The 22899-nt window shown below is 40.5% G+C and overlaps 1 protein-coding gene across 8 annotated transcripts in view; it reads left to right on the top strand.

Annotated features, from left to right (window-relative positions):
• The window catches only part of DGKI (diacylglycerol kinase iota), a 260970-nt gene that overhangs the window by 124957 nt on the left and 113114 nt on the right, over positions 1 to 22899 (top strand). For 7 of the 8 annotated variants that reach the window (XM_039344773.1, XM_039344772.1, XM_039344771.1 and 4 more), the window contains 9 exons: positions 82 to 153; positions 1840 to 1956; positions 11503 to 11577; positions 12255 to 12350; positions 12693 to 12775; positions 15677 to 15737; positions 17816 to 17929; positions 18391 to 18528; positions 19264 to 19342. In XM_039344773.1, the coding sequence (XP_039200707.1) occupies positions 82 to 153; positions 1840 to 1956; positions 11503 to 11577; positions 12255 to 12350; positions 12693 to 12775; positions 15677 to 15737; positions 17816 to 17929; positions 18391 to 18528; positions 19264 to 19342 (835 nt within the window). The remainder of the gene's footprint in view (positions 1 to 81; positions 154 to 1839; positions 1957 to 11502; positions 11578 to 12254; positions 12351 to 12692; positions 12776 to 15676; positions 15738 to 17815; positions 17930 to 18390; positions 18529 to 19263; positions 19343 to 22899) is intronic. The other variant, XM_039344770.1, reaches the window with a different exon arrangement.

The raw sequence follows: 22899 nt of genomic DNA, 5'->3' as shown, positions 1-22899 counted from the left end.
TAGCCATTAATAGCCTCAATTATATTTGGGAAAAATATGTGAAATGTTAATTGGTGATGCAACAAACTTTTATGATTTCAGGGATTTCAACAAAAATTCTCCTTTCATAGTAAAGAGATTGTGGCTATCAGCTGTTCATGGTGCAAGCAAGCGGTAAGTCATTTTCTCAAAGGGCTCCTGCAAATTTTAGCCTACAGTAGCTTTGATGCTGTGATTTCACACATAGCATCCCCATGAAACAAGAGCCCATGGGTGGAGTCAATTCTGCTTTTTATTCCCCATTTCCTTCCTGTTATAGAAATATCGAAAACCGACAGCAGAAAAAGACTTAGTATGCCCATTGAGTCTGCCCTTTGAGTTTTTTAAAATTTTTAATCTTTTTGCCAGATAATGGACATTTGTTTATCCCAGGCAGGCTAAACCACTGGAAGCTGGTGCCAAGATTCCACTATTCTTTCTTTGAAGTAATATTTTTCTAACATTACTATTGTACTTCCCTCCTGTCAGTTTGAGATTATGCCCCATGTTCTTGATTTTTGCTTAATATTAAAAATAACTGCCTCCTAGAACCTTGTTTACATTCTGAATATATTTAAAGGTTTCAGCCACATTCCTCACTTTCCTTCTGTCTTCTATACATATTCAGTTCCTCAATCTTTCCTGATACTGTTTTGTCCCTCAGACCTTGCACCACTTTTGTTGTCCATCTCTGGATTTGCTCAATCTTAAAATGCCTTTTTTTTAAAGCAAGGTCTTCAGAACTGGACATAGTATTCTAAATGGGGTCTGACTTAAAGTGCTACATAGCAAGATTAGGACCTCCTTTTTCCTGCTGGTGATCCCTCTAGTGATGCATCCCAGAATTTTGTTTGCCTTCATAGCTGCCACACTGTGTACTCATTTTGCAGTCATCTGTTATGAGCACACCTAAATCCTTTTCTTCTCTTCTTCTAATCCCCAATACTGTATCCTGCCAGAGGTCTCTTTTTCCCAAACACATAATCTTACATTTAGAAACATTGAATTGCAGTTTCGACATTTTTGATCAATTTTCCAGCAATGCCAAATCATTTTCTGTATTACAAATGAGCCCAGGAGTATCAACCCCATTATACATCTTTGTGTCATCAGCATTATGTATTTACTATATAAATAAAGAAGAACATCTGTTGGGTTATTGAATTAGAAGTCATCGTTCACTAGAAAACATACCAAAAAAAGCAAGGGATTGGCTATGCACTTGTTTGGGGAATATAAAAAAGAGAAAGTGGCTTGTGAAATAGCTTAGGGGCCGTGGTGGTGCAGTGGTTAGAATGCAGTACTGCAGGCTAATTCTGCTATCTGCTGGCTGCCAGCAGTTGGACAGTTTGAGTCTCACCGGCTCGAGATTGACTCAGCCTTCCATCCTTCTAAGGTTGGTAAACTGAGGACTCAGATTGTTGGGACAATATGCTGACTCTGTAAACTGCTTAGAGAGGGCTGTAAAGCACTATGAAGCAGTATATAAGTCTAAGTGATATTGCTATTGCTTATGGTTAGGTTAATTGTGCCAATTGTGATCTGGACTGAAAGAAGGCAAAACAGCATAGATGTACATGAATTTCACATGTCCTTTTTTTTCATATGGAACCCTCTCTTCTCTCAATACAGAACATGTTCTGTGTGGACAGAACAGTGTTAAAGATATGTATTCCTTGGGCCTAAAATGCTGCAAAGCAAGGGAAGAGAGATTGGGATATGTCTTTTCCTAATACTGATGTTTTTATTTATCCCCCTTCTCACGTTTGCCCTACTCCATAGTCTTCATTTCACAGAGGCTTCTGCTTTTCTTTCCTATAGTTTCACAATAAAGTCACCTGCTTCCTGCTGCAGCACATTGAGGAGCCCTGTTCCCTAGGAGCTCATGCTGCTGTTATTGTCCCCCCCACATGGATCATTAAGGTGAAGAAACCTCAGGTAACAGCATGCTTCTGCCTGTTCTGACAGTGTGGATTGGTTCACTTGGCTGAAGACTGCTGGTATTCCTGTGGGGAAAAACATGCTATACTGTCTTTGGCTGCCATCAGCTATTACCCCTAATTGCTATAAGACATTGTCTTCTCTTTCCATATAGTTTTTCTAAAACTTTATTTTATGTAACTGTTTAAAACCTGGTACAGTGAAATGTTAGACCTTCGGAATTGTGGTCAAAAGCAAACATTTCTTCCTTCCAGGAAGTAGTTTAAATATACATGTATTAATTAGGATAGTTAAACAGCCATTTTAAGAATCTGGAGAAATCCTTTCTGGTTGAGATCTCAAATGAAAACTGATTTCCATGTTCAGCCTTCCAGCAGTGGGTGTAGCCAGAAGCAAAAGCAGGCATGATCAGATCCCACAGGAAACATACTGTAGTTGAAGTCAAATGAACAATTTGGAAAGTGGCCATGGTTCATGTAAAGCTAGCCCAGGTTTTCCAGGTGATCCTTGGTCTGCTTTAATGAGGTAGTTGCTCAACTCCAGTTTATTCCTCCATTAGTTTCTTGATTCAATCTGTGGTCTGCTGAATTGAACATTATTCTCCAAGCTGGAGTATGTGGAGAAGAGACATATCATAAAATGTTGTGTTAGAAGTCACATTCTTATCTACTGCCTTGGAACTTGGGATATTTTCACCAGGGTTTCCAATTAATATGCTTGCAATCTATAGATCAGTTATTTTTTTTACTAGTATGCTTGCTATTTTTGAGTTTGAGCAGCTATTTTAAATTAAATTATCTTAGGAAAAAATATATAGTGCAGTAGAACAACAACCATTCATAATCTTGGACAGATTATATCATTCACCTTTGGGCTAACATATCTACTTCTGTTTTAAATGTCTATAGGTAGATAATAAAACAATATTCAAAGTTGATTTTAGGGGATTTTTTTGTTTTCTTTTAAAAAAGGGCTTTGCTCTATAGAGATATCTGGAAATCACAGTTTCTTCTCTTAGAATTGCTGTACTGTGATAAATGCTTTCCTTTTCACAGCAAATGATACTTTGGTGATTTGAAATACTTTGAGTTCTCTCCATTATGAAAAGATGGAATATATGGAGTGGAGAAAAGTGTTCATGTGTTCAGAGAAATTATGAAAGGAGCTGTTGTGAGGATTCCAGACTTTCTATTAAATGCATGGATAAATGTGGGAAATTGAGCCTGGAGATACTCCTTCAGAAGGAAGATGAAAATAATCTCTGCAATGAAATATATAATTTTTGGATCTTGGATCTGCAAGAGAATCCAAAACACAAATAACAACAAACAAACATAGACCAACCCAAGAAAGAATAATAATTTATTTGTGCTTGAACTGGAATTATTGTGATGGATTTTTTGAAATGTTCCTTAATGAGGAGCAATATGACCCTTGACATTTTTTACTAAAAGAGGAATTTGGCTTCACTACCCTGTTATAAAGAGCTCTGGGTTGAAATGTGCTTCCAGTTGCTCAGAAATTCTCTTACCCTGCAAAAGAAGTATTTATTTTTTTAACCTTATTTTAAGAATACATGAACATATCTCATGTGGTTGAGCTTATTTTATACCTGGAGATGGCAGAAGGTGCTAAAGCTGTGATTATTTTTGTAACACATCTCTCCATGACTTTGAAGCCTGCCTGGCTGCCCACACATGTGAAAGACTCATGAGAAGTTTTCCTGCATGCTTCCCTCCTTTTTGGTTTAATAAAAACATGGGAAGCTAAGGAGACTGCATCATGTTGGGGAGTTGTTTTTAAAAAGGAAGACCAGCACTTGGTCTTCCTTTTTAACTGAAGAAGGCAATGCACTCTACCCATCATTGCATCACTGAAACAATCTTCTCCTTTGAAAGATATCACCAATACCTTTTCATCAATTTAGATAAGGTGAAGAAAAAAATCAGGAATGGTTTTTTCTGTATGGAACTGTTATCAATTCAAGTGACCTGTATAGAAATGTGGGCTAATAGACCGAAGTGGTTGTGTATGCCTGAGTCGTTCATTTTATGATTAAAAGGGGAAACATGTCTCATTGTGGATAACATTGTATTTATCATTAGATGTAAAAGAATAACTTTAACAGTATTCCTCAGCTACGTAGCTTTCATAGAATTATAATATTGAAGGTGGATGTTTAGGCTATTGTCCAACTCCTATATAGTGCAGAAATATAATTAAAGCACTCCCAAGAGATTGTTATTAAGCAACTGCTTGAACAAATCCAGTGAAGCGAATCCTGCAGTTCTCTGCATAATTTGGTCCACTGTCACATTACTTGTACTTTCTGGAAGTATTTTCTAACATTCACTTGGAATCTGCTTCCTGTAAATTAAATCCATTATTCTATGTCATGCACTCAGAAGACAGGCCTTGGCCTTCCTTTCAAAAATTTGATGAGAGACAACATATCCCATCTCAGTCATTGTTTTTTAAGGCAAAAGATACCCAGTTCCTTCAATCGTTCTTCATAAGACTGAAATTTTCAGTTTCTTTGAATATTTGCAAAAGCAAACTCTTGAGTTTTCATTTTCATTATATTTTCAAGGAATTTCAACATGGAGAAAATGGTTGTGTGATTTTGCAACATTATCCAAGCACACAGCTTGCATTCTGGAATGTTCAGGGACTCAGTATTGAGTGGCATTGAATTCAATGCCAATACTTCATGGGGACAGAGAGCAGAAAGGGTTTGCTCACATATACACCAAACAAATCTGTTGAGTCCTTGGCGGGAAGCAGACACGAGAAGCAGTTGAAGTTCTCAGTTTCCTTTATTCAGCGTTCAGCTTACAAGTAGATGGCTTCAGCAGCTCCCAAAACCTCCCAGCTTCTTATATAGACGCTTCCCGGGTAAATGTGATACTTTTCCCGCGCCAGCACCCGCGCATGCGCACGGCGCTGGCGACAGCCTGTCTGGTCCCGGGCAGCTTTGCACCTGCCCGGGACTGCCTGCAAACGCCCGAGCCGTTTGCAAGGCTCGGGACATAACACCCCTTTCCCCCGGGCTAAAACTACTACCAACATATAATCATTTATTTTATGCAGTGTTCTGCTTCTCAGTGCTCCTATCGTTACCTGGCTTTTGTTTAGCCATCAATGTTATGTAATCCTCTAAGTATTTAGGAGACTTCTTTGCTCTCTGTGACCTTCTCAGCTCTGGGTTACTAGCATGAGTTCCCTGACTGGAGGGAGATGTGAGCCTGTTCTCCTTATTTTGCCTTGGTGCCTTCCAAGGACTGTGCCCCGATGCCTGGCCTGCTTGCTTGCCCACCGGGCTCGTCAGGCCAGGGCTTCTGTCACTTTGTGACCTGGTTGACCTGCCTAGCTGTAGACCCTCGGGCCCCTTGAAGTGATAGCCACTGCTGGGCGTCTCTGTTGAACCTCCTAGGTCCGTCCAAGACCTGTCAGGAGGCTGACCATTCCCTGAACCCCGTTCTGTGTCCGGGCTTGTGTGGGTTTCTGTACTTTCCCAAAACTCAGTTACTCCCTGATTTGGGCTAGAGGTGTTGTAGTCGGGACTTGGTTCCTCGACCACCTCCCTGTATGTTTGACCCCCTGTAGAATTTGGGGTAAGGTCAGGCCAACCTTGGGGATTGTGTGCCAGCTCTCTTGCGGGGAATGATTTGTTGGGATGCCCCCGGGTATCCTCCATGACTGGAGTGCTGTGTGATGTGTGTGGAAAGTGAGTATGCCCCCGGGGTGACTCCCTGGCTGGAGTAGGCGTGGATGCCTGGTAGTTAGGTAGGCTCATAGAATTCTTGTTCGGAGCTCTCGCGGAACCCTGGGATGGGCCGTTTGTGGCTCCATCAGTGGAGATGGGCAGCAGCTCGTGCCCTTCCCTTTGCTCCAAAGGGTCCCCCTCCCCCCCTGGAAAAGACCCAGGAGTCTCATCTGAAAAGTCCCGCCTAGGGCGGAGTTGGTCGATGTGCCGACGCAGGACACGACCGTTGTCCAGGGCAACCTCGTAGGAGAGAGGACCTGTGACCCTGGAAATAGAAGCGGGGACCCAGGTATGACCAGGCCCGTAATTGCGAGCCCAAACCGGGGCACCCACAAGTAGTTGTCTAGGTGCCCTAGGATGTGAGGTAGATGAAGGCAGTCTGTCCGGATGCAACCGGTCAAGTTTAGTAGTAAGTTGATGCCCCCAACGAAGTTCAGCTGGGCTTCTCCCTGTAGAAGTGGACGGTGTGGTGCGATAAGAAAGGAGAAAGTCAGCCAACCTGTGATGCCAGTCCCCGTAGGTGAGTCTTTTCAAGGCGTCCTTTGTGATGCGCACCATACGTTCAGCCATACCGTTGGTGGACAGGTGGAAGGGTGCAGACGTGGCATGACGAATCATGTTAGCCTGTAAGAAAGCTTGGAATTCGGAGGAAGTGAATTGAGGGCCGTTGTCAGACACAATGACATCTGGAAGCCCGTGTGCAGCAAAAATCCCCCTCAGTACCTGAATAGTCTTTGCAGTGGTGGTGGATGAGACAGGTACAACCTCAAGCCATTTTGAATGGCTGTCAACAAGGACCAAGAAGAACTGGCCCTGAAAGGGCCCAGCGTAGTCAATGTGCACCCTAGACCATGGGGACTGTGTTTCCTCCCATTTATGCACGGGAGCTTGGGGCATCTCTGGGCGAGATCGTTGGCACAGGTGGCATGCATGCACCTTAGCCTCAATATCCTTATCTAAAGCAGGCCACCACAAGTGGCTGCGTGCAAGAGCCTTCATACGAACAATGCCAGGATGACCCTCGTGGAGGGATTCTAAGACCCTAGTCCTCATTGAGGTGGGAATGACAACTCTGTTTCCCCAAAGCAGACAACCCTGAGAAAGGGACAACTCGTTTCTTTTGGACCAGAAACTCTGAAACTCAGGACTAGGGCAGTGCTCAGGCCAACCGGACAAAACCCAGGAACGGACACGTGAAAGTGTGTGATCTGTGTCAGCGGCAACATCCCTGGCACAAAGAGGGAGCTCGGGCAAGGCTTGGATTGATAGAATGTTGACAGCTGGCGCAGGGTCAGCTTCTACTACTGGCAGAGGCAATCTACTGAGGCCATCAGCATGGCCCATTTCTTTCCCAGGCTTGTGGAGTAAAGAAAAATCATATGCAGACAGAAAAATAGACCACCTAAGCATTCTAGGGGAAATGATTTGGGGAGTCTGCTTACGTGTGGTAAACAGTCCCAGCAGAGGCTTATGGTCAGTAAAGACCGTGAAATGCCTGCCATATAGAAAATCGTGGAATTTTTTAATTCCAGCAACAACAGCCAGAGCCTCCCTGTCTATCTGAGCGTAGTTGCGCTCAGCAGAAGACAATGTTCTGGAGTAATATGCAACAGGAACCTGAGTTCCATCAGACCTGAGGTGGCTCAGGACAGCTCCTACCCCGTAAGGGGACGCATCACATGCGATGCACACAGGAAGAGATTCGTTGAAATGTGCAAGTACACTGTTAGAAGTGAGCAAGGCCTTGACTTTGTTAAAGCAAGCCTCATGTGTTTGTGACCACTGCCACACTGCTTGTTTGTCTAGTAGCCTGTGAAGAGGCTCAGCTACACTAGCTTTATGTGGAAGAAAGGAATTGTAGAAATTCAGGAGGCCCAGGAAGGCCTGAAGTTCGGCCTTGGACTTTGGCCTAGGTGCTTCTAAAATAGCAGTTAGTTTGGATTCAGCAGGGTGAATCCCAGCAGCATCAATTTTGAACCCCAGAAATTCAGTAGAAGGCACCCCAATCTTGCATTTGTCTTTTTTGAGCTTGAGGCCTGACTTCCTGAATCTTAACAGAACAGCCCTTAGCCTTTCAGCTAGAATGTGTGTGGAGTCTCCTGCAATTAAGACATCATCAAAGTAGGGGCAAACCCCTGGTATACCCCGTAGTGTGTTTTCCATTACGCTTTGGAAAATCCCAGGAGCGACATTCACTCCAAACTGCAGCCTTTTTACCTTAAAGGCTCCCCTGTGGGTCACAATAGTCTGAGCTATAGCAGCATCATCATCAACAGGCAGCTGTTGATACGCTTGAGCTAGGTCAAGCTTTGCAAAAACGCGCCCCCCCTTGAGGGAGGCCAGAATATGACTGACCACAGGAACAGGATAGGCATGTTGCTGCAATGCCTTATTCAGAGTGCATTTGTAGTCAGCACAAATGCGAATGTCCCCATTTGCCTTTAGAGGCGTGACAATGGGGGTCTCCCAGGACTGGAATCAACAGGTTCTAGGATTCCCTGTTGAATCAGTTTGTCTAACTCAGTGTCAATTTTACTCTTTAAAGCAAAAGGGACCCTTCTTGCTTTAATTCTAATGGGAGTGACAGTGGGGTCTAGCTTTAAGGACACAGGGGTCCTTTGAATGTGCCCAGCTGGGGGCTGAAAACATCTGCAAATTCTTTGCAGACTTCCTGTAGGTCGAGTGTTTGTAAGCTGTTGAGTCCTGTGACGTGTATCCCCAGGGCCTCAAACCAATCGAGTCCTATGAGACTCGTTCGTTCACCCCCTACTACTAATAAGTCTAGTGGACCTTCAAACCTCTTGTATTGCACGTTAAGGGTGGCCTCCCCCTTAACACACACTCTTGAATTTTGAAAATCTGTTAACACAATGTCAGAAGGCCTTAACTTAGCCTGAGTTCCACTACCGGAACAAATCTTCCTAAATGTATGCAAGGAGATAATTGAAAAGGCAGACCCTGTGTCTAGTTCCATTGATAATGGAACCCCTTGTAGCTTCACCTTGAGTGACAGCTTTTTCTTAATGGGCTTGTGTGTGCCTGTCCTAAGGATGCTTCTTCGCGAAGCGCAAAACCCTACCCTATTCTGGCTGGGGAATCTGGTACCTTTCAGGCGCAGTTCTTCCTGAGGTTGTACCTTTCGTCGGCCCAGACACACAGCTGCAATGTGTCCTTGTTTGCCACATGCCCGGCAGGTAGCGGAGCGGAACTTGCAGTCGGTTCTCCTGTGGCGACCTCCACAGCCGATGCACTTGAGCAGAGCTGAAGAGCTTCCCTTCTGTTTTTCTTCCGTCGTGGGGTGGAGACGGTCGACTTCCTCGTCAGGATCCTCCTCGGAGTTTCTTTGGGCGTCTTCCTGGTGCACGGATGCAACCTCTGGACTGTTTCTGGTCAGCCGCATGTTCTTGACAGCGCCGCCTGCTGCTTCTTCTGCGGTGACTTCCCTTAAGGCATCTTGGTAGGACAATTCTTCTTTAGCGAAAAGTCTTTGTTGTAGATCTCGATGCCTTAACCCGCACACGAATCGGTTCCTCAGTCGTTCTTCGAGGTCTTTGAACTCGCAGTGCTTGGCGGCCTTCCGTAATGCGGCGATGAATTCTTTGGCCGACTCACCGGGCCGTTGATCCCTCTGCTTGAAGGTGTGGCGCCATGCGATGACGGACATTTTGGGGTGGAAGTGCTCCTTCAGTAGCTTCTTCAGATCTGCGTAGCTGACAGACTCTACTGGAACAGGTGCTGCAAGGTTTTCTGCGATGTCGAAGGCGTCTTGACCGCAAACACAAAGCAGGGTGGCAGCCTTCAAGCTCTCTTCACTCACTTGGTTTGCCTTGAAGTAGTTCTCCACCCTGGCTACGTATGACTCCCACCGCTCTGGATGTGAGACGTCGAATTCCGAAAGCCTTCCGATTTTCGCCATCTTCAGAAGACGGGTCTATCAGCCAGCCTACCCCCGAATGCACACTGTATTGGCGGGTAGCTGCCGAGTCGACGCCGTTCCGCCGCTCAGGACTCACTTGGGTAAGCTTACACTTCTTCCTTTCCAGGCGGTGTAAGGCAATCCCACCTTCGTCGCCAGTGTTGAGTCCTTGGCGGGAAGCAGACACGAGAAGCAGTTGAAGTTCTCAGTTTCCTTTATTCAGCGTTCAGCTTACAAGTAGATGGCTTCAGCAGCTCCCAAAACCTCCCAGCTTCTTATATAGACGCTTCCCGGGTAAATGTGATACTTTTCCCGTGCCAGCACCCGCGCATGCGCACGGCGCTGGCGACAGCCTGTCTGGTCCCGGGCAGCTTTGCACCTGCCCGGGACTGCCTGCAACGCCCGAGCCGTTTGCAAGGCTCGGGACATAACAAAATCCCAGATAATTAAAACAAAGACTAAAGTCTTCATTATCCTTATTTTTAGTTATTATTTTAAAAACTAGGGACAAATAAATTTAAATGCTAAGTGTAATCCAGCCAGCTCAACGTTGGGAGAATATCTCTAATAAAATTTAACTGACCAACAATGAGATTTTCTTTGGAGTTTTTCCTACATGTATTGTATAGGATATCTTATAAGTCATGATTTTGTTTGATAATTCTTGCATAGGAACACACTTTTGGCAGCCATTGCCGACATTTTTTGAACAGGAACTTGGTATTTCTTAACCCAACCTGTTTGATGCATATTTTTTGCAAAATACAAGTAGAGAATTCATTGTTATGCTCTTTACTCTACCGGTGATCCTTGTTTAACAACCACTTAGTCAGTGACCATTCAGATTTGCAGCAACTGAATGAGTGGTAGTTATGAACAGTTCTCAAAGTTCTGATCAATGCAGTCCTCCTTCACACGATTGTGAACCAGCTGCTCAGCAACTGGCTCAGATTTCTGACTGTTGCAAGGTCCTGTGAACACATGACCATGATTTGTGACCCTCCCTGTCAGCTTCATGTAAGTTAATGGGGAAGCTAGCAGGAAATCACAATCATTTAGGACCTTGCCTAATGACTCATGTGGTTCTTGGCTAATAATGGTAATTGGGGACCATGATATTTAGCTGCTGCTAAATATCACAGGAACATCATGTCATACTTTAACTGCATGACTTAGTAACAGAAATTCTGATTCCAATTATTGTTGTTAACTGAGGAATGCCTGTACATTTAAAATCAATAGTCTGTGAATCAGCTCTAAAAATGTTTAGCATTATCTCTAGAAAGTCATCATGTGTGATATCACACATCAACTAATATGAGACAGGAGGACATACCTAACTTACTCATAGCTAATTACCCTACTGGTTAATGCCATTGGTTTAAAAAGAAGACGTAGAAGAAAAGGCCCCCAGAACATAGCTGGCTTTATCTTGTTCTCCTTAACCTTTTTATATAGGTGGTCTCCACACCAGGAGACGAACCTGATTGGGCGGGAGACTGGAGCCCCGGAAGGAAAACGGGCGTCTCCTACCTGAATTGGGAGGGTTGGCAGGTACAGCATGTGCTCTTATGTGAGTCTATGGGAGCATCTAGTTTTCTTCTCCCTCACAGCATTGGAAGTCTCCAGTTCTGAAAGTACCAGTCTGGTCTTAGTCTGTGGCTTTCTCCATAACAGTGATGTGAAAATGTAAAGCATGAGACGCATGTCCTTTCAACTCATGCATGTGTGCCAGGTGGTGTACCATCCTCCACAGGTACTGTCGCAGAGGTGTTTCTTATAGGGAGGTCTTCTGTTTGGTATAATTGTTTTTAAATTTTCCTCCTTTTCCTTCTCTTCTTAAAAAAACAAAACAAAACAGAATTCACTGAAAAATTCGACCAGGCGGAAGAAAAGAACCTCTTTTAAAAGGAAAGTCAGTAAAAGAGGAAATGAGGTAAGTCTTTCAAACAATTTATTATGATTATAAATTAGGGGAAAAATAATCATAACAAAACAAAACAACCGATCCAGTTTGATCCCTTTCAGTTATTTTAGCTGACATATTCCATTCTATTCTAGAAGCATGTTATACTTAACGATAAATATGATATGTTTGGTGATTAATGATTAATTAATGATTATTAATTAGAGGAATTAAGGACTAATTAATTATTATTAATTGGGGAAATTATCATAACAATACAGCTGATCCTATCTGATTCCTTTCAGTTATATCAGCTGACATATCCCTTTATATTCTATATTCTACTAAATATAATGTATATTTAGAGAACAGTAATTCTTTCTCCTCTCCTCCCCAAGTCCCATCCCAAACCCAGTTCATATTTTCTGCCTGGTTGAAAATGCATATCCCCAAACTGTTATCTGTGGAGACTCCTGTCTCTACTGTTCAGGACATTTGGATTGAATTTTACAAAGATGTAGAATGGGGTTAACTATCCCTCATCTTCCTCATCAAACTGTACTACGGAATCACATTCTGAATCTTTACGGCGACTTACACTTTTCTTAATAAGAAGTAGTTTGGGTATTTTATGGCTGGGAATTCTGTACCACTAATTAAAGTGCTTGCTGCAACCTTCTGCTGATGTTTTCCTTTTCTTTCTCTAGGAGAACAAAGGACGACCTTTTGTAATTAAGCCTATCTCTTCCCCTCTCATGAAACCCTTGCTTGTATTCGTGAATCCAAAAAGTGGAGGGAATCAGGTAAATATGGGGCATCAAACACAGAATGTGCTTGTACCAAGAAAGGGATTTAGAAGGTATGTCAGGAAAAAAAATGTCTCAAACTTGATGAAAGAGTTAAAGATTGGAAGGAGGTTCTAAAATAAGATAGACTATTGCAACTCGTGGTTGAACTGAGGGTCCTTGGTGCTCTCTGAACTTGATGGTTTTCTTGCAGATGTTTCACTACCAAATTAAATGATACCATCAGTGCATCGAAAATAAGAGTTCTCTTAATGTGACACTAGTGAAATACTTCATCATGCATTTTAAGACTGAGATACAAGTTAATTGATAGTTTTCTTTTTTTTTTGTCCTTTTCAGGGTACTAAAGTGCTCCAAATGTTTATGTGGTACTTGAATCCACGTCAGGTCTTTGACCTATCTCAGGAAGGACCAAGAGATGCGTACGTTCTGGGCTGTTTCGTTTGACTCATTCCTTATTTTCATGTGAGGCAACTCAAAACACATTGGTGATGAACATTGCCATCTCTAATAATTAAAAACATGAAATGGCTTCTGGTCATGATGCCTGAAAGTTATGGGAACTCCAGTTCCAACAAATGCAGAGAGAATTAACTTGAGAAAGAGGATTTGACAGCAACTATGCCTTGACAATTAAATTTATACTTCCTGGTGCTTATTATTACCCTCCTCAGTGGGCACCAGGCAATTTTGAACAGCTAGAAGCCACACTTTAAAAAATGGGGAGGGGTGGCAGTGGAAACTGTAATAGACACAAAAATTACATGAGAATGTCAAGTAATTGATTGATATGGGCATTTCCAGTAGTGATATGAAAATGGTTTGAATCTTTAAGGGGAAAATTTAAGGTGTGTCAATGAATACATTAATTTTACAAATGGCAGTGAAAATGACTATTGTTGGTGGTGGGATTCAACTGGTTCTCACCACTTCGGCAGAACTGGTAGCTAATTTTTTGTTGCCCAGGCCCAGAATGGATTTCCGGAAGTGGTATCCACACAGAGAACCAGTTGTTCACATATTTGAATCCCAACACTGACTATTGTGTATCCATAGAGGACAGCAAGCCATGAAACGTGTATTGATACATTATGAAAAACTCCAAACCTACCTACCTACCTACCTACCTTCCTTCCTTCCTTCCTTCCTTCCTTCCTTCCTTCCTTCCTTCCTTCCTTCCTTCCTTCCTTCCTTCCTTCCTTCCTTCCTTCCTTCCTTCCTTTTTTTTTTTTTTTACAAATAACTTAAGGCAGCAAACATATCCAACACATCTTCCTCCTCCTATTTTCCCCACAACCACAACCCTGTGATATGAGTTGGGCTGAAAATGACTGGCCTGAGGTCACCAGGCTGGCTTTCATGACTAAGGCAGGACTAGGATTCACATTTCTAACCTGATGCCTTAACCACTAAACCAAACTGGCTCACATATTAATGTGCAACTGGACATGAAGCCAAAATAGCCTTAGGCAAATGGTGGGAGTAGAAGAGAATATTAATTTCTTCCTCTTGGCCAAAATCCTGACTAAGTGCCATATAAGAGCCCTAGTGGTACAATGGTTAGAATGCGGTATTGCAGGCTAAATCTGCCGACTGCCAGGAGTTCAATCCTGACCAGCTCAGGGTTGACTCAGCCTTCCATCCTTCTGAGGTTGGTAAAATGAGGACCCAGATTGTTGGGAGCAATATGCTGACATTTTTAAATGGCTTGGAGAGGGCTGTAAAACACTCTGAAGCAGTATGTAGGTCTACGTGCTATTGCTATTTTTTTTTCAAGCTTTAATTTGAAGTTCAAAGAAAATCCCCAGTAGCATTTGCAAGGCAAGGCAAGGCAAGGCAAGGCAAGGCAAAATAAATAAATAGATCCAAATAATTGGGGTTGTTTAGGTAGTTTTACTCCATTTTCCAAAAGTCACAATCCCAAATCTGGTCAGGCTTCTACTCCTTGGGGACACTAAGAATTGAAGTACACACATCTTAAAGTTGCTGAAATTGGTGATCCTGAAATGCTAAGCAAAGTCAGATCTGGTTAAAACCTGGATGGGAGATTATTAATAAAACCGAGACTGGGAGGTTACAAATAATCTAAAAGAGGGCCATAGTTTGCAATGTCTCTGTTGTTACCAAGAAATGTTTTAGTGTCACAGAATACTATTTGAAGGTTTTTTAAAATCTTATTTTAAACATTTACTCTATAAATTCCTGCACAGAATGTTTTTAAAGCCACAAGATGGCACTCTTGGATATTGCTCATTCTCATCTGATGTGCTCGTATTCCTGGTATTTTCAAAAGCAGAACGGTCTCATTTTGTTTTGGTTTTTTTTAATGTTTTTCACTATGTCTGTATGTGAAAAAAGGCTTGACGTAACCAAGAGAATTGCTAGCTGATACCGAGCCAAGTTTTATAAAACAACAGAACCATATAAATGCTTGTTGCTGTTTTTGTTTAAGCATCAGAGTACAATTTGTTATTTCTGGGGTAACATTCCGCCAGTCAATTTGCATAATTGCTTTAAACCAAGGAACTGTTTTGTGACATAGTGCAAAACGTGTGAGTTAGGCTGCTAACTGGTAAAAAAAAACCTCAAAACCCTCATTTTCTTCAATACGGAAAAAATCCCTGCATGTTTTCCAGGCTCACTTGCAATTGGTGGCTTTAACTTTTCAAGTCCTGAATATTTTAAAGTTTTGGCTAATTACTGATATACCTGTTTCTGAAAGGCCTTTTTAAAAATGATACGAACCCGTGTACTATTCTGAGAAACTTGAACCAGTAATCCCAAAGGTGCTTTTTTTATCTCAAAAGGCAATTAGACTTTCTTGGTTTTTTTTCCTTTGGAAACATTTTGCTTCTCATCCAAGAAGCTTCTTCAGTTCTAACTAATTGGTGGGGAATGAAAAGAAATAAGGATCATGTAAGGCCTTTCATTTCCCACTGGTTAGTTAGAATTGAAAACGCTTCTTGGATTAGAAGTGAAACATTTTCACAAGGAAAAATGCATCTTTGGGACAACTATGACCTGGATAATTGAGAATCGCCATAGACACATGACCTAGTAACTTCTGTAAAATATGTTTTGCCTTCCTCACCATATCTGATTTTAGAAAAGGAACTGACTTTAGAAGAGTCTGACTTTGCCTGAATGAAGCAGCTGGTATGGCAAAATCAAATTCTATTTCTTGTGTGAAATAGAAGTTTTATTTGTGCTCCTGATAATAAATGCTTGACTAGGATGCCTTGATCATACAGAGGCATTTCTAAAATCTGTCTTCATGATAAAAAAAAAACCAAAAACTTTTGTCCTCTGGTTTCTTCCGCTAGGCTTGAATTGTACAGAAAAATGCCAAATCTACGAATCTTGGCTTGTGGTGGCGATGGAACAGTAAGGCCAATTCTTTTTCATTAGCTTTCCTTTTTAACAATAGGAGGTACTGCCAATGATTGTTGGTGAAATTACTAAAATAAAATAGGTTTTAACTGTTTTTTAATTGACTTTAATAATTGAATTTTTGTGATTGTTAGTTTGGGTTTGAATTGTGTACGCTACTTGGAGTCACATGCAAATGAAATGAGCGGCTATATAAATTCAATCAATCAATTAATCAAATCTTGCAGAGTATAGTTATCTCTCTATCTTTCTATCTCTCTATGTCTTGTTCTCTTCTTCCCCATCTCTCCCTCTGTCTCTCCATGAGAAATAACACAATATTGAAGAATGTAATATTGACCTAACTATTCAATATCACCTATCAAAATCTTTAAACATAATACATTTTAATGAGGGTTATTCACTCACTCCATTCACACATGCTTGTCCAACATTTGTCCTGTAGAACAGAGTATTGATTGTTTCTTTTGTGAATGGAACAATCTAAATGTTTGTTAATGTTTTTTAAATCTATGCCTTGTTCTATTCACACAAGGAAATTATGTTGCAGTAATCAGGTGTTCATCATGACAGCATGAGAACAATGTGCAGAGCTGAAGTCTGCAAAATCAAACAATGCCCGTGCGTATGTGCTCGTAGAATCCTATGGATGTTTACTGTTTGGTTTTATTCTTCCTTTTTCCCCAATATGGCTTTCTAAGATACATTTACGGAGGACTGGGTTCATCTGTTTAATGGATCTGGAACCCCTCTATGCCATTGGGTTGGATTTATTGCTTTTGATATCTTTTCCCTTGCATTTCACATTTTGAGCGAATGGGGGCAGTACCGTCTCATCAGTATGAGCAGTGCCTGATTTATCTTTCTTGTGATTATATTTGAAGGAAATTAATGTTATGTTGTTCCAAAAGCCATTACATTTAGAAATGAAAATCTTGTTCAAATGGATCTAGTGAATATTCAGTAGACTAGTTATTTGCATTATTGAAAGGAAACAGAAAGGGCAAGATTTTTCTCATGTCCCTGTTCAGAATTAACCTTTTTAAAAAATGATAAATGGAATATTGTCAGTTCAAATACTTCCTGGTCTCAGATTTTTCCATCAAGCTTCAAAACTAATCAGCTGGCATCCTATCCCAAATCCAAAATATCGTGCTGAGGAATTAAGTCCCTGTGAATTATTTTATTATGACTTCTAGAATATATAACAATGTCATTTCCTAAAAGGCAAATGTTAAGAGCAACACTCAGCCATATTTAGAATTCCCAAAGTTTTATATATCCAAAAACAAATCTAAGGTGGGTCAATTCATTTTTATTGATGCTGTTCCACATAATTTTCAATGGAAGGCATCTCAATGATTGTTCTTATAGCAATCCCCTTAAATATTCTTCCTTAACTAATATGAATTGGTGTTTGGCAGGGGAAAAGGGGAAATATGGATAAAGGATTATTGACATCAAGAGCTCTGGTGGCATAGTGGTTAAACTGCAGTATTTCAGGCAAATTCTGCCCATAGCTTAGAGTTCGATCCTGACGGGGCTCAAGGTTGACTCAGCCTTCCATCCTTCCGAAGTTGGTAAAATGAGGGCCCAGATTGTTGGGGACAATATGCAAATAATGCTTACATTGTAAACTGCATAGAGTTCTGCAAAGCACTATGGGGCAGTCTATAAGCCTAAATGCTATTGCTATTGCTACCTATATGCTTTTTTCTTGGACAGGATGGAAGCAGTATGTGTTAAATTGTTTGGTTATACCTTATATTGTATCATTCATAGAGAAAACAAGCCATAGCTAGTGTAATATAGCTCATTCTTTGCAGACATCCACTGATCATTCAGATTTTTGCAATGCAGATATGGTGGCCCACACTGTATCTGTAATTCCCTTATGCATTTATTTCCATGAGCCTTCAGGTCCTGACTCTTCTTCATCAATTTTTTCTATGAATCACACATTGACAGGAATAAATAGAACTACCTAGAATTGTAACCATAAATTCTGGTTAGACCCATTTTTCTGTGGAGTCTAAACATTTACTTCCAATTCTGTCATTGTTGATGCTTAGGTTGGCTGGATCCTCTCCATTCTGGATGAGTTACAGTTGAATCCCCAGCCTCCTGTGGCTGTGCTTCCACTTGGCACTGGGAATGATCTTGCTCGGACTCTCAACTGGGGAGGGGTAAGTCTGAAGAGAGATGTGGCTGGTTGTCATTTCAATTTTTGTTGAAAGTAAAGGAGGTGGCTCAAACTGTGAAAGGAAATGTATAAAAATATTCTTCTAATTGGTGCATTATTTTTCTTGCATAGAGTAGAAAGTTTCTACTTCAACTTTCACTTTTATTCCTTTCTTTTTTCCATTAAATGAAATAAACATAACCATGGCAGAGTTAGTTGAGCTGAAAACTACACTTAGTTTCACATCATTCCCAGTATAATCTAACATTTGTAAAAATTTTACACATAATATTTTATGGATTTCTTGTGCCTGGTCTTGTCCATGTACTGGTGATGGAAATTATCAAGATTTAATTAGTTGCATTTGAGTAAATACTGATGAATATCCCATAGACTAACCAATGCATCATCCATTCAGACAAAATATTGATTATTTACACTTGCTTGTTGTCTATCCTATTTCAGGGATATACTGATGAACCTGTTGCGAAAATTCTCTGTCATGTAGAAGATGGGGCCATCGTTCAATTAGATCGTTGGAATCTTCAGGTTGAAAGAAACCCTGATTTACCCCCAAAAGAACTTGAAGATGGAACACAGAAGGTTAGTGTGAAATTTTAATTTCTCTGTTGGTGAAAAAAATAAATCAGAAGCTCTCACAGTTGACTGCATTTAGCTGATTCAAATAACCTTTTTATATTCATATCAAAATATTTACAATACCATACATTCTTCTTTACAACAACATAGCTCAATGAAGCCTTCTTACGGAGAGATACAGAGACAAACCTGAGACTGAAAATTCAGCTTCTAAATCAATACCTTTTTGCACAGACTCAGTAGCACTTTCTTCACATCGGCTGACTAAGTTACCACATGACTCTTCCTGCTCATGAATATTCCAACACTCCTCCATAAAATAAACTAGAATTGGGAGATCAGTCACTATTCAGAGTGGCTATGGAATGTTTCTAGACATGGAATCCTACTATTTGTTCAGTTTTGACCAGCTATTTTGGCTATTTATTCTTTCCGGACCTGTCAATAATTAGCCAGTAAACAGGAAATAAAACCCACTCACTAATGAAAATGTTAGGAGTTCCATTTATGCAAATCCCATGTCTATCTACTAGCAATTCCAATTCCAATTTACATTCTACATTCTACTTTACGAGTATGAGTAGACAATATTGTTCCAAAATTACACATACTTGTAACTGTAATAACAAAGTCAACTTTGCTTAGTGAGTCCTACTGTTTGCAATTCTATTTTATTTTTTTATATTGCCTTTTCTACAAAGTTTCTTTCTTTTTTTACTTCTGATCTCATCACTGCAGCTCCCCCTCAATGTTTTCAATAATTACTTCAGCCTCGGATTTGATGCCCATGTCACGCTGGAATTCCATGAATCTCGAGGTGAGAGAACTAAAGCTATCTTGTGTCTAGTGAAAAGGATTTGATACACTTAACATGTGCCCTAAAGATGGCTGGTATGTTTTTAATGCCCATGGAATAGGTAGCATTTTGTCAGCTGTGAACTTACAGTATAGAGTGGGAGAAAGGAGGGATGAAAACTATTTCTATTCTTAAGAAAATAATAGAATAGCTAAGAAAAAAGGGAGAAATGTTAGTTTCTCTTCAGAGAGAATATGTATTGTATTTATTGTTGGTTTAGGCAAACAGTATCAGCAACAGTTAACGATTACCATGCACTAATGCTCTGAATGAATTAAAGATACTGTAGATATTTAGTCAAAGGATGAGGAAAATGTTATCTGATATATTTTTACCTATTGTGAAAGTTTCAACAAACAATGCACCCCAGATCATGGTCAGATTAACAACTACCACTGTAGAGATGATTTATTTCCAGTTCAGAAAACATATCAAGATTTGGAATAACCTTGTCTAGCTAATTTTGGCTGATTTAGAAAGCAAAACTGGATTTACAGAGATCAGCAGAGAATATTAGATTAGTAGGGGATATTTCATGCCAAATATGTTTTTGTTTAGATCACCTGAATCAGACTTGGCATGACATTTGCTCTCTATCTTTGCTGTCTGATTTCATTGAGAAATTCTGTATTTAATAATAATAATGATAAAGTTGGAAGGGACCTTGGAGGTCATCTAGTCCAACCCCCTGCTCAGGCAGGAACCCCTATACCATTTTGGACAAATGGCTGTCCAGTTTCTTCTTTAAAGCTTCCAGTGTTGGAGCATTCACGCTTCTGGAGGCAGGTTGTTCCACTGGTTAATTGTTCTGTCAGGAAGTTTCTCCTTAGTTCTAGGTTGCTTTTCTCCTTGATTAGTTTTCATCCATTGCTTCTTGTCCTGCCTTCAGGCGCTTTGGAAAATAGCTTGACTCCTTCTTTATGGCAACCCCTGAGATATTGGAACACTGCTATCATGTCCCCCCTCGTCCTTCTCTTCGTTAAACTAGCAGTGAAAGGATGTATTATAGGTACTGATGTATACAAGGAGCATGTGTGGCTGTTTCAGGAGCAATGTTGATATCTCAAGTAAAAATGTATCATACAAAAACAATAGCAATAGCACTTAGACTTATATACCGCTCCACACTGCTTTATAGAACTCTTTGAGCAGTCAGCATATTGTCCCCAACAATCTTGGTCCTGTTTTACTGACTTCAGAAAGAAGGAAGGCTGAGTCAACCTCAAGCCCATCAAGATTGAACTCCAGACTGTGGACAGAGTTTGCTTGCAATACTGCATTCTAACAATCTGCCTTTCTGCATGTAAACAAAGTATTTTGTCTTACAATAGAGTAGTATCCTTCTATTAATAAAAATATGAACACGATTATTATAGATGATATATGGAATAGCTTTGAGGCAGTGGTGGTGGCCTATCTGATGTACACAAGGAGCATGTGTGGCTGTTTCAGGAGCAATGTTGATATCTCAAGTAAAAATGTATCATACAAAAACAATAGCAATAGCACTTAGACTTATATACCACTCCACACTGCTTTATAGAACTCTTTGAGTAGTCAGCATATTGTCCCCAACAATCTTGGGCCTATTTTACTGACTTCGGAAAGAAGGAAGGCTGAGTCAACCTCAAGCCCATCAAGATCGAACTCCAGACTGTGGACAGAGTTTGCTTACAATACTGCATTCTAACAATCTGCCTTTCTTCATGTAAACAAAGTATTCTGTCTTACAATAGAGTAGTACCCTTCGATTAATAAAAATATGAATATGATTATTATAGATGATATATGGAATAACTTTGAGGCAGTGGTGGTATTCAAATACCTGAACAACCAGTTCTTTTATTCGATGCAGGCCTGAGCCTCTGAGGCCTCCCAGGCCTAGACTGGACTTCTGGAAGCCAGCCAGTTCTTTGAATACAGCAAAATTTAGCTACTGGTTCTACCAAACCGGTGTGAACCAACTGAATCCCACCACTGCTTTGAGGGCTCAGAGATAGGCCACCACCAAGAAAATGATCAGATAAAAGAAAACCTCTCAGATAAAATCTTCGAAGGAAGGAAGGAAGGAAGGAAGGAAGGAAGGAAGGAAGGAGCCCATTCACCCTTTCAAGATTCTGTTATTATAGCTTTACTATAAAAGTAGTACCGACCTACATGACATTGGATTGTTATTTTGATCTACCCTGAAGGGCTGACAGTTACCAAGCAAGCAGTCATGAATCATATTATGTCACACCATATTATGTATGGTAGGCCAGATGTCACATACACCTACAATTACTTTTATTGGAATGGATCTTGCAAATGTAAATATGCTTCCCCGCCTCCCTCTTTTGTCTTCCTGAGAAGTAGGCGGGTGCCTGTCTTGAGATGTTTTCATAAACCCTTCATATGGGCTTAAGCCATGTTACTGCCTTATCAAAGTTCCTATATACTGTATACTCTCTGTATATTACAATTAATTTATAATCTGTGACCTGTAGAAAAAATAGATTTCACTCCCTCCTGTCTGGGAATTATGATAATTCAAATCTTGTACACTTGAAAGGCATCAAGTTTATCAAAAGTTGCATTAGAGTAATTTTTTGTGGATGGCGGAAAAAGATATTGACAATAACTAAAACTGTCTAGAATCTGTATGATTTATTCCTATGAATTTGGAATATCAAACTTTATTTGTCCTTGTTTTCATGCTATCATCAAGCCCAATTGAAAATGTTTCTCTCCCCCACCTCCTTTTTCTTAACATGCCAGATTAAATAAAGATCTGACTGTGTGATGGAAAGAGTGAATGCATATTTTTTTCCATGTTACAAAGGCTGCAAGCAGTCCAATTCATAATGAAGGATCATGGAAAGGCAAAGAAATGACAGGGTGACAATAGCACTTTTATTCTGTATGAACATGTGCTGGAATACTTGCCAAATATGCTTGCAGCTAAATATTTTGACTGATGATTTATGCATCAGATGATTTATTTAATAATGAAGTGATAACACTTAATAAAGAATAAATGAAAGTTATTCCAGAGATGTCAGTGTAATACATGCATATGCATTTCAATAAACAGAGGAGACAGAAAAACTATGGCAAGACCAGTTGCATATTTTAAAGCAAGAATTTGGTCAGATAGCATCTATATTTTCTTTTAATGTTTTTCTGTTCTACACAGACCTTTGCTTTAACAATAGGGAAAAATTAGTTTTTGGTTTTAAAGATTTTGCTATTTTCTTATTGCATATTGCATTTGGTTGATGGGGTCAGCCAGCTTCCCCCCCCCCAACCTCAGATCTCCTTCCTTCTGCCATTTCCTTCTCTTTCCCAGCTCTTACATTTAGTTTATAGGAGCTAAATTGTTAGTTCTTGTTTGTTAAAATCCCACCTGTACCAAGCTGTGTTTCTACTGCTGCCATTAGCAGAAAACTGGGTATTCCAAAGGATTGGGAGAGCTCTCGTCATTTCCCTTAGCTGCCAGGTAATGCAAACTCATAGTTAATTGGGCCTTAAGCTAAAAT

This window comes from Crotalus tigris, unplaced genomic scaffold, assembly GCF_016545835.1.
Source record: "Crotalus tigris isolate CLP2741 ecotype Arizona unplaced genomic scaffold, ASM1654583v1 scf7180000017937.1871474, whole genome shotgun sequence".
NCBI lineage: Eukaryota > Metazoa > Chordata > Lepidosauria > Squamata > Viperidae > Crotalus > Crotalus tigris.
Note: the sequence above shows the minus strand (reverse complement) of the source record. Positions and strands in the feature narration are given on the sequence as shown.